Source organism: Fusarium subglutinans, assembly GCF_013396075.1.
Source record: "Fusarium subglutinans strain NRRL 66333 chromosome Unknown NRRL66333_c0000238, whole genome shotgun sequence".
In the NCBI taxonomy this organism is placed as follows: domain Eukaryota; kingdom Fungi; phylum Ascomycota; class Sordariomycetes; order Hypocreales; family Nectriaceae; genus Fusarium; species Fusarium subglutinans.
In genome coordinates, this window is record NW_023502301.1 from 49,783 (window position 1) to 61,780 (window position 11,998).

The window sequence follows — 11,998 nt, forward strand, 5'->3', positions numbered from 1 at the left end:
AGCTGCTGCGTCAAGTCTGGGGAACGATAACGTTAGCAAGCTCTGGCCATTGCTTTGGTGCGACTCACTGCACTGTTCTACAGGCGGCAGACACCCCAGTCCTGGTAGTGTCCGCTGGGTTGTCGTTCTTGGTTTGGTTCTGTTCGCTCTTGCCTGTACCGTCCGTTCGAGCGCTCTTCCTTATTATTATACGTACCGATAGTCATGGGCGTTTCTGCCCGCCTATTCATCCTCCCGTTCTTGAACCTCCATCTGAGCTCTCCCGCTCGCCACATTAACGAGTGATGAATTCTCGCATTGGCGACTGAGGACACAGCCGAGGCCTTCGACTCGCCTCAGTCCGTCATTGACTGCCTTTCAGCCAGCAGACCGGGCCTCTCACGTCCGGCCTGGGCATCACCGGCGACATGTTTAACCATTCAGCAGGCGGGCCTCGCCCTTCCGATAACAATGAGGATCCGTCGTATGGTTTCGCCGACCAAGGCTGGCACAGGTTCACCATGAACAATAACAACACAAATAGTTTCTCGACGGGAAACTCGCAATCATATCACGATGGCGGCGCATCCTATGGCGACTCGTCCGGCATGGATTGGGCGCCAACTCCATCAGCAGAATATGACATGCGATTCGATCAACACGACCCCATGTCTCAAGATGTCGAACTCGATAACATGAGCTCTTCCCATGGTGGAGGAGGTGGCGTCGGACGTCTGGTTGCACATTTCGAGAACAAATCCTTTGCGCCCCCTCTACCTCCAAGACCATCGAACGTCGTAACAAGCCCAGTACATCAAGAGCCTCCCGTTTCCTCGCCGTTCGGAAACTTCAGTGTCACCTCGCCTATCGTTACAAGTCCTCTCGCCAGTCCTGCAGAGCCCAACTATGGACTCTTGAGTGGTCATTCAAGAGTCACCAGTCCGATCGTTAGCCCGCCGCCCGCCCTCGCTTTTGGCGGATTTCATGATATTCCAGTCCACAGTCCAGGTGTGGGTTCGCCGTCCGGTCCTTTCGGAAGTATGAACAGTTTCATGATGAACAACAATAGAGTGACGACCCCAATGGAGACAGTATCCATGGCTGGGCCTTCAATGATGCCAAATTCTAGCATGAACGCCAAAATCACCTCACCCGGTCCAGTTACCCCAGGTGTGCCGGGTACACCTGGATTCGCCATATGGCGACCACCAGTACCAATGACTTCTAAACCCTCCTTGGATCAACCACAAGGCAGCAGTGCTTCCTCAAATTCCGGCTATTTCGCAAAACCCCCGATCCCCTCTACACCTAAACCCGTGATGAACGCCGGAAGCCAGCTGGTCTTGGATTTCAATACCAATTCCACCTTTAACGCTAAAGGCAAGGCGCCTGCGAAGCCGCCTGTCAAACCACCCAGGCCTGTTCGACAACCCTCCCGATCATCAATGTCCACACCTGGACCTTTTAGCCCTCCTATTAAGCAGGAACCCTCTACACCACAACTTTCACAAGCCTCTACCTCCTCCATGCTGCCTCCGGTATGTTTCGTGAAATTTAGAGCGAGGGTGCCCATTGCTAACTTTTCTCAGAATGAACGAAGAACTTCTGTATCTCAACGATCTCAAGCAGGAACCCGTCCTTCAAGAGAGCAGGTTCCGGCTGAGGCATGGGAATCCTTCAAGCACACAATTCGTAAACTGTATCTCGAGGAAAGGAAACCACTTAAAGAGGTCATGTCTGTCATGGCCGACCAGTATGGCTTCCAGGCAACGTAAGTTCCTTTTCGTCTCCCACTGAGTGCCATAACTCACCCTTTGCAGACCAAAAATGTACAAGACTCGATTCTCGCAATGGGGCTTTGTGAAGAATAATACCGAAGAGGAAGTAAAGCGCCTGCTGTCCATGAAATTCCAGCGTGACGCCGAGGGCAAGGTGTCCGAATTCGTTCGTAACGGCAAGGTTGTCAACCTGGGCACCTACTTGAAGAGAAAGGGTGTTACCGAGTACGACTTGGTCGATTTCGAACTGCCTGCCGATTTGCCGGCTCACATTAGATGCAGAACTCCAACTCCGCCTCCAACACCAGGGTATCTTCAATCTCCAGATCTCCTTCGGGCCCAAGAAATCATTATCAGCAACATGAGAAAGGCGTTCTTGCAATGTCGACAATTCGAAGTCGAGACTGACGCCCAAGTCGGATGGCAAACTATCATGGTGTGGGGAGCGGGCTCAAGTGATCTTCTTCTCGAGGCTAACCACTATTTCGAGATGAAGGACCACGATCAGGGTGGTCATTTTCTGATGAAGGCTTTCCAACAGCTCGAATCAGATCTCAAGAAGCTGTCTCCTCAGGGAATCAAGGAGTTGCTCCTGGGTATGGTTCATCGCGATCCAGGAATGATGACGGCGCTCTGCAAGTATTTGGCGGCTTACTCGACGACCAACTTCGAGAGGTCACATCCCCTGCGGCAGATCTTCTCTTGTTTATATGAGGTGCAACAGAAGCATGGACCAGGCACGCTATCGGAACTGCTGTGGGGAAGCATTCCAACCATTGCTGAGGAGCTGGAGGCCATTTATGGTCGCAAACATCCCTATGTGGCTCGAACATGGGTTGACCTCGCCATGTTTTATAACCATGTGAATCAAGAGCGACTGGAGAAGTTGGTGGGAGAACTGCGACTGCTGCAGCGACAAATGGAGCAACGACTAGGCCCTGAAAGCGTTGATGTCCTCGTTCTGCGATATACAATTGTCCAGTTAATGTTCGCGGCGCACCCTCAATCTAATGCGACTAAGCAAGCAACGATCGACCTCTGGCATCATATGAGAGGCATGGGACTTCTATTCCCTATTCGTAGCCAGCAACCAAACATGTTCTGCTATCATAGTCCCGTCAAGGTTGATCCTTGGACGAAGCGCTGTCGGCGTCGATACGATTCTGGTGTTCAATTCCTCGAGGAACATGTCGGTGTTCGCGTTGTCGTGTACTTCGAGGAGGACTTCCATACCACGGAGCACGCACCAGAACATATTCCTCATCAGCACCAGCAACGCCAGCAGCAGCAGAGCCACCAATATCAGCATCGGCAGTCACAGCAGCAGCAACGCCCACAACAGCTCCAAGCACAGGACTCGTGGGCGGCCGCGATGGGGCAGCAAATGTCGAGCTCAAAATATTCGTTCATCTGAGCAGGATCTCAGATGGTTTATTGTTCTTGGTCCTGATGTACAGTGTCAGGATCCGGCGTATGTAATTCGACAAAGCCGGTGTTTTCAACAAGTATCTATTGGTGACGGAGGCGGCTTCAACGACTGCACGATATACTACTTACCACAAGTGTTGCCAGTATACGTACATATCTTGGCACCGATAACTTTGGATTCGATCATGATCCCATTGATGAGTACACAGCCTGGAGTCTGGTACCGAGCAAGCATATCTTTTCTTTGTGGGTTTTAACGTCTCATGGACCGGCGTTTATTCTTTGGGGTTTGCGTTAGCCAGCACAGCGCAGCAGGAATTGGGGGGAACGTGCTTGAACATTTTGGTTTTGGTCGATTATGATATGACATCCCCCATTGTATAATAGTAACTGACGCGCCGGGTATTGATGAGACGAGACGAGACGGGGTTGGGAGATGCTGGAGTTTGGGGGTCTTCAAAATGATGGCGCTCTAAAGAGAAATGAAGAGGGTTACATTGAGAAGGTGCAAGGCAGGCGCGAAGGTTTGGAACTTTCCCTTAAGGTTAGAAGGAAGGAAGGAAGGAAGGAAGGAAGGAAGGAAGGAAGGAAGTAAGGATATGAACAACCCCTCCACAACGAGGGAAGGCGATACCCTGGGCCAAAATTACAAGTCGATACCTTGGTAGTGAAATCAGGTAATACAAATAGACATTCATCTACAAAACATATATAAATTTTATTGGTTTCCAACAACTCCTTCCGACAACATCAACTAAGGTCCTTGGTATTTACGCCTTCCTACATCACCTCTGAGGTTCAGATGGACGCCGTAGCCATGCTCCCTGCAAATTATTTCCGAGCTATGCCCGGCGCAAAACGAAAACCTCTACAGATCCTCATCATGACAACCTCTCCACCGCTCAAGCCCCCATCATGCGCCGTTTCCACCCTTCAGCCCTCGCGGGCATCTGTTCTACCCCCCCAAAACGATTCTGTTCTTCATCGCGCACCATCCAAAGTAAGTCAATTCCCGCCTTTGCCCTCCCAGAGTCTCATCATGGATGCTAACCCCAAGGTCCTCCAGAAAATGACGTTCTCTTCCTGCGCCAACAGGGTATCAAAGCTCCCAAATGGCATCTTACGTCCCCTCTCCGCGCCGATACGAAAATAAGACTTGGTTATGGTGCTTCTATCAATTCATCCGAACTTCTTGGTCGTCGAGTGCTTGATGTTCTAAATGATAGCTCAGGACGCCCTGTTACTCTTCACGAGCCGACCTTGGCTTCATACATCATTAACAGCCCGCGACAGGCCACACCGGTACGATACAATGCCAATGGAACTCAACCACTGTTACTGATATGGGATCGACCCTTAGATCTATCCCCACCATGCGAATACCATCGTGTCGCTCCTCGATTTAAACCTTTCCCGGCCTGGCGAAGAAGAATACGACACAGATCCCAATCATCCAACGGAGCCGTTTGAGATATTTGAGGCTGGTACGGGAATGGGGAGCTTGACGCTACACCTCGCTCGTGCTCTTCATGCAGCAAATCCAGCTGTACCTCCAAGCCTGCGTAACACCCTCTGCACGGCACGGTACAGGACCGATGGGTTTGGTCTTGATCTTGCCGATGAGGACCAGGCTGCCCTCGACTCTTACCGGTCCAGCCGTCGCGCCGTGTTGCATACCCTTGACCGTAACGTTAAACACTCGCGCGCAGCACATAAACTAATTCGCCACTTCCGCCGCTCTTTGTACTTCCCTACTATAGACTTCCATGTGGGCTCCATAGACGAGTATATCTCGTCCCGTCTGGCAGAGACGGACAACCGGCCTTTCTTGTCTCATGCAATCCTCGACCTCCCTTCCGCTCACGACCACGCTTCCCAGGTTATTCAAGCCCTCCACCCTAACGGCCTTCTTGTCATCTTCACACCCTCCATTAGTCAAATCGCTGAGTTCCAAACTTGGGTTGCTCGCACAGGACAGCCCATGCGTCCCGAGAGGGTCATTGAACTTGAGGTTTCGACGACGGCCGACGGTGTTCTCGATTCTGGTGGTGGCAAGGAGTGGGATGTTAAAACCGTGATTCCTAGAGAAAACCCTGAAGGCGCTGCAGTACAGGTGATGCGACCCAAGGTGGGTGAGCGAGTCACTGGTGGTGGGTTTGTAGCTGTTCTCCGGCGATGGCCTGTTGATCGGATACGCTCGCAAATTGAGTCCTCCACACAGGAGAGTCCTTCTGAAGTTGAGCCCGAATTTGAGGATGGGGTAGTTTGTGAAGCTGAGGGCACCGTGGAGGCTGAGCCAGCGAAGACTGAATGATGTTCATGAATCTTTTAACAATCTATAAATCTTGCACAACACAATCTGCATAGTAGACTTTGAAGCCGACTTTTAAACTTGTAGTCTAGACACATACAAGGCAAACAATAGACGAAGCAACGAATGTAATAAGAGTGGAAGAACAGTAATGCCGCTTGCTATCTCGTTCTGGCTCCCCAAAGCATGAATGGGTATCTCTATGCAACATGCTCAAATATCAAGTCGTATCTCCTCCTCACATTCAATCATCAAGACTTCATAATCATCCCTATCCCGTCTTTCTTTTTTAACCCCAATCCTTTGCACTCCATTTCCAAATTTTGCGGAGTGCCATGTCCAGCATTTCCCCCATATTAAGAACCCAAAAAATAACCCCGTAGCTTGAAATACCAGTGCATCCAGTGCGTGGTCTAACCCGACCTGCGGCACCGAAGATTAATCAAACAAGTAAAAGAGAACTGATGCCTCTGCTGCAGAGGAACGAAATGAAATAGAGATTGCTTTCCGTGGTTCAATCTTGTGGTATGGCCTCTTTTCCTGAGGAATGGGCTTGCGCCGCATGGAATCTTCCCACCTGTAATGCTTTCCAATTAAACTTGCGTATCTTGCGCAATGTTGTGACCGATAAGGAAAAGTAGAGGAAGAAAATAATGTGTTGTGTTAAGTGCTTAGACACTGGTGATGCGCTCAAGAGGAGCTCGAGCGCAGCAGACCATGAGCTTCAGGCTTGTACCGAGCTCTTCGGACTCAGAGAGTAGAGCCTTATCGCTCCAGATGCTCTTTCCAGAGGGGTTCTCAGCTGCATTTTCGTAGCATCGTGTGTACCACCATCGGCCAACGCGACTGACCATCTTGGTGATGCCCTCGTCTGCCAAGGGGCTGTTGTCGCTCATCATCTCGGATAGGCTTGGCGGATCCTTCTTCTTCTCAGCAGTAGCTTTGCCCTTGTCGGCCTTGCTGTCTGAGCGAGTGACGGAACTTGCGACAGGCACACCCACTCGTGCTGCCTTGATAGTAGTGAAACCAACCTTGCCGAGAAGCCGAACAATGAGATCCGCGGTTGATCCAAGACTAGTATCAGGCGTCTTCTCGTTGATCCTCTCTTTGAGGCGGCGGACTGTACGTCGGCCCTTGTTGCCCATGTTGTTCAAGTCAACATCAAGAATGGATAGCTCGATGAAACCTCCTGGCTTCAGTACACGGCGAGCTTCAGTGAGAATGCTGCGGTAGTATGCTTCAGGAGCTGCGACAGGAAAGCGGTACACAACAGCCGTAAAGCTCTGAGGGGCGAATGGAAACTTGTCGAGGTGAGAGACATATTGGATCTGATGGTGGTTTGGAGGGCTGAGAGGGAAGCTCGAAGATGAACTCTTGAGTTCTTCAGGAAGAGGAGCGCGTGGAGACAGATTGAAAAAGGTAGCAGCCGGATATGTTTCCGCAGCGTAGAATGACCAGTCATCGTTACCAAGACCATCAATTACAAGAATCGAGTGCCTCTTCAGTGATCCCTCAACAGGAACCAGTTCATGGCGAACATCACTGAAGAGAACATGCCCGAAGGTAAGCCACTTGCTCACCGTCATTGAACCAACTCTGAGGTTGACCTGTGCGAGTGGTGAACCGTCCTCCGAAGAAGAGCTAGCATCAGATAGTCTCGTCTTGCGGGAAGATCGACTGCTTCGTCGAGATACTTCACCAGCCGCAGGAACATCAGTGTCGGTGTTGCGGTCCTCATATCCCGAAACAAACTTGGAGACTGAGAAGGGAGTGCTGGGGCTTGGGTGAGGTTGAAAGGCTGCGCGAAGGCGTTCAGTCATATCAGCGCTGCAAGTGCTGGAGATGGTTGTTGCTTTGGATTGTCGGCTTGCCTTTTTATCGAAGACAATTGTCGGCGACTCCAAGGGCTTCTCCTTGCTAGCTAGCTTGGACTCATAAGTCTCAAGATGGAACGGTGTACCTCGCGAAGAAGTTGCCGAAGGAAGTGCTTTGCCAGCATCTTCTCCAAGGAGATCATCATACTCATCCCACACCTCATCTTCTGCGGGGGGGTCATAAGGCTGTGGGATCACGGCAGTAGAGCCAGAGAAAGCAAGAATGCCAGAACAGCTTGAGCTAGATGTACCAATGGTTCCTTCGGAGTCCTTGCGAGGCGAGAAGGCCAAGAACTCTTTTTCAACCCGGCTCAGAGCAGGAGGGTTAGAGTCTCTTGATGAGAGGTTATTGGTGCTTCCTGCTGTTGAACCATCTGTAGTCAGATCGGGAACAGGAGTCGAAGGCCTAGAAGGTGAAGGGCCTTTGGCAATCGATTCAGGATCATAGACCTCAAGGTTCTCGGGTGCCAATTGCATACTAGCTCTGAAAGGCCTGGAAAAGCTCATGGGTGACACATGTTCAGTACGGTTACTCACAACCTTGGGGATTCTTCCCACTTGAGGAAGTCGGCTTCGTCTACCAGCAGTAGTGCTTGTTGACGGAGGCTGTAGAGTAGGCTTCTTGGACATCAAAGTCTGGTGGGGTACAGGCAGCCGAGGCTTGGTATTCATCTCGACACTCTCCCGCCTGGGGGTTTGAGCTGGCTCTGCAGGTCGCACCGGAGAATTGGTTGACGACCGCATCTCTGGTGTGCCTTGCGAAAGCTCGGAAGTACCACCTACACTAGGTGACTTTCCGTAAACCTCGGCAAACCTCAAGACATCTTGAATGTCCATGGGCTCGCTGTCCTCTTGCTCTGACGAATCCATCATGGCGTAAAAGGCAACGGGCTTCTTCTCCACTGGTTTGACAGTAGCCGAGACTTTCTCGCTCTGCTTAGGCTGCTGCGTCTGGGTTGATCTTCCAAACAAGTTCCACTTTCGAGGAGACCGTGGCCTCTTGACAAGCTTCTTGGGTGCAGGGTGGGAAGACTTGGCTTCGTGAGAAATCTCCCGTTGCAGTTCGAAGTGGGACTCGTCAGACATGACACTGGTATCGAAGCTTGTCATAGGCGACGATGCATAGCCTGACGTGTTGATGGGGTGAGGCAACTTCAGGGGGTCATCCGGCGAAGATCGGAGTCGATGCACAGATCTTCGGAAAGCCAAAGTTGACTTCATCGTAGGGCCTTCAGAATCACTGCCCTCAGAGGGACGGCGAGCACCAAAAGCTGGGTGTGGGGAGCGTGACATAGGTGATGGCCACAAAGTGTTTCGAGGCTGATCTTGAGATGTTGCCAATGACTGCGTGCTTCCAAATCTCGACTCCTCGGTTGCCAAACTCTGGGAGCTAACACTCCGAGAGAGTTCAGAGCTTGCATTTCGATTCTCGATAACCGCACCTCCAGCGATAACCACTGGGTTGACCCGGTCTGCAAAGAAGGAATCATTGCTAGAACGGGGTTCTTGAGTTGTCTGACTACCAGGAGAGTTGCGTGTCATGTTGCTGATACTGCCACTGCGTCTCTTGGAAGCACCAATGCGTCCATAACCTTCATGGCCTGTGCCAGCTACAGGACCCTTGCGAATGGTCTTCTTTTCCTTCTCATTCTTCTCAGCTTGTGTTGCGTTGGCGTGCTTCTTGCGACTAAAGAACGGGAAGCGCGAGAAAGAGGAGATCGCCACATTAGGGCTCGGTGTGCGTGTCGTTCGAGGTGGCTCGAGGCCCTTACCCTTCTTCGATTCGGTTGTTGCCTTGGGTGCCGATTGAGCGTACAATTCGCCTCTGATGGGGAGCTGTGAAGTTGATGCTGTTCGGCCTCCATGAGAGTATTGTGGCTTTGGGGGCGACAAAGCTGCTGTAGCCGCAGATTCACTTCCACGTCTTTCGGTTGATGGGAGGGACTGAGTGGAAAGATTGCTATGGATGACTGGCATGGGGTTGAACAGTTGAGATTGCATGTCGGGGGTGCCATCCCTGCTGGGTCGTGAAGGGGGCACGGCTCTTGGGGAGGCGGAGGATTGGGCACTTCTCTCAGGGGAAGGGGATCGCAAAACAGGTCTTGATACCTTGCGCACCGACTTGGGCGACGATGTCTCCTCACGAAAGTATTGGGATGACTTCCGTGGTGGAGGACTGGGTGGAGGAGGAGGTAGGTTCTTGGTCTTCTTCTTGATAGTGGCTTCTCGAACAGTAGAGTTCGACGAGGATGAAGTCAGAGACTCTCTGACAGCTGCGAGGCCATGAGGATCAACAGTGATGGCATCAACCTCATTAGGGAAACTTCCACCAGCTCTTCGTGTCACAGGAGGTCTGTTGAGGATAGGGCTTTGTAGTCGGTTCTTGTTCTGAGTGCGAAGAGGCGCAACAAGGCCAGGAGACTGAGACGCAATTGAGGTTGGCGTGGTGTCACGACTATAGGACCCTGGTCCAGGTGACTCGGAGAACCTAGTAGATGGGCTTCCACTGGTTCCAGAAAACAGTAGGCTGGCTGGAGTTGGAGGTGGGAGATCGTGTGTCGCTAACCGGAAGGGAACCTCAATGCGGTTGTCCGAGCTGTCAGACGGACGTCGAATGTTGCGATAACGGTCCAGTTCGGGGTAGATGACTGGTGATTTGGAAGGTTTCTTTACCTCTACAACCTCAGCAATTTGAATCTCGGCAGGACTGCTGGTAAGTTCTCTATCCAGATGGAAGCCAAAAGCAGGGTCGAGCGAGCCTTGGCGCTTATGCTGGGACGAAGAAGAAGAAGAGTCTGTCCGAGATGAGCCAGTCCGCGTCGTCTTGACATCACCAGATAACGATGACTTCTTCCTACGCAGAACGTTTGGGTTAGACCTTGGATTGTCCATGGACTGGGCTGATGATGATGATCCGGAACCTCCACGATGGTTGGTAGTTGATCGTGTGGATGCTGAAGTAGAAGAAGACCCCCATGATTGGGCTTGATGATTAAGGCTAGGTCGTGACACAGGCTGAGGAATTGAAGGTCGTCGAGTAGTAGAAGGTTGAGGAGCCCTTGCTGATGGACGTGAGATGGAAGAGGGCTTCGGTAATGGCCGTGGAATTTCTTCCCTCCTTCCTGATCTGTGGAGTGGCTTTGGAGCATTCGAGACAACTCCAGGCTCAGATCCCATTGTCGTTCCCGGACCAGGCCGTCTTATGCGAGACGGCTCCGAGGGCCTGGTCGGGATACCAGACCCTAATCTGTAAGATTCCATCTTCCAACCTTCTTCAGGATCGATTTCGTGTACTTAATCCCATGTTTCGCCGGGAAGGATCCTTAATAGGTGCACGGTATATATGAAAGTCCAAAACAAAATAGAAAAGTAACCGAGACCGTGAATCGGGAGAGCGAGGTAGAGTCGTCGTTATTAGTGTGGAGGGGAATCGTTACTCTAAGAATTGGTGTGGGTAAATTTATCAGCTCGAAGAGGCCTAGTTCGTTGGGTGATGGTGTGGGCTGTGGGATGAACCCGCGTCTAAAAGTTTGGTTGACGGACGGACGGTAGAGCTGGCGCTTCGGTTGATGTGATGAGTGTTTGAGGTGCGGGCTTTAGTACAGTAGTGTCGTTCAAGGTTGGAGTGTAAGTGGAGGAAGTGAGACAGGACAAGGAAGAGGGAAGGGTAATTAGATGAGCTGAAGAAGTTTAAGAGATGAAGAGACAATGCAATGGTACATAGTCAGACAAGAAGACAGGAAAGACAAGACAAGACAAGACAAGACAAGACAGTGGCAAAACTAGAGAGCGAATAGGTATAGATATGATAAGGTATGAAAAGAGATGGTAGCAGCGGGGAGGGCCGAGACGGAAACGGGAGCATATAACTAGGAGGAATAGGTAGTATTTAGGCAATGGACGACCTTTCTGGGGCCATCATCATGAGTGGACGACGACATCTGGTACATGAATACATGGACGGATGGGCAGAGGTACATGACATGCATGTTTGGAGGACGGACTCTGACTGTGGCGTTTCTCCTAATCCTGGTCTGGTCTGGCCTAGGAGGTTGCAGGCATTGCCTTGCCAGGCAGGCATCGCATCCCGGGCGTGGAGTCCGCCCATGCAATGCGATGCGATGCGATGCGATAAAACCCTCCCCCAAGTTTGACTCATCCGTTTGGTCAACTGCAGCAGCTGGTAGTATCCGTCGCTGCGGAGCACATCAACTCAAGCGTGCTACTGCGCCGCGTTCCCTCCTTCGGGGTGCATGTCCATATTATCCTATGAGAAAGCCCTCATGCCATCTTGACGCAGTGATTGGCCATCACACCCTTGTAGCGATTTGCACTCCCCAATCCTGGTCGCCTTCAAAGACCCTTGGTGTGGGCTATCCATAGTGGGGCTTCACAATGAGAGAGACAGAGACGGAAATGTGAGAGAAGGATATCTTTAAACGACTGGTTAACCTTGAACTGGGCTGGGCTGGACCGTTGACATCAGTTAGCTACATACCCAGGTAGTTAGTTAGGTACTTAGCTAGTAGAGTGGACCAGAAAGGGATGGGCCGATGGCCGCTCATCATGGACCAATCTTGGATCTCTATAACCCAAGATGATGGAGGAGAGACAAAAGAAAAGGGTGG

General features: G+C 51.4%; 3 protein-coding genes across 3 annotated transcripts; 2 read left to right on the forward strand and 1 right to left on the reverse strand.

Annotated features, from left to right (window-relative positions):
* Window positions 1–500: 500 nt before the first annotated feature.
* On the forward strand, window positions 501–3,171 carry FSUBG_11875 (clr5 domain protein; the record flags this gene model as incomplete). The annotated part of the gene is made up of 3 exons (XM_036676604.1): window positions 501–1,517; window positions 1,569–1,750; window positions 1,800–3,171. The coding sequence occupies 3 exons, from the start codon at window positions 501–503 to the stop codon at window positions 3,169–3,171; spliced, it is 2,571 nt and encodes an 856-aa protein (XP_036532656.1).
* An 831-nt stretch (window positions 3,172–4,002) lies between these two features.
* On the forward strand, window positions 4,003–5,499 carry FSUBG_11876 (tRNA (adenine-N(1)-)-methyltransferase; the record flags this gene model as incomplete). The annotated part of the gene is made up of 3 exons (XM_036676605.1): window positions 4,003–4,185; window positions 4,281–4,487; window positions 4,546–5,499. The coding sequence occupies 3 exons, from the start codon at window positions 4,003–4,005 to the stop codon at window positions 5,497–5,499; spliced, it is 1,344 nt and encodes a 447-aa protein (XP_036532657.1).
* Window positions 5,500–6,167: 668 nt separating this feature from the next.
* FSUBG_11877 (uncharacterized protein) lies at window positions 6,168–10,547 on the reverse strand (the record flags this gene model as incomplete). Its single annotated transcript, XM_036676606.1, has 1 exon — window positions 6,168–10,547. One exon carries the CDS (start codon window positions 10,545–10,547, stop codon window positions 6,168–6,170), a length of 4,380 nt encoding a protein of 1,459 aa, XP_036532658.1.
* Between the last annotated feature and the right edge of the window lie 1,451 nt (window positions 10,548–11,998).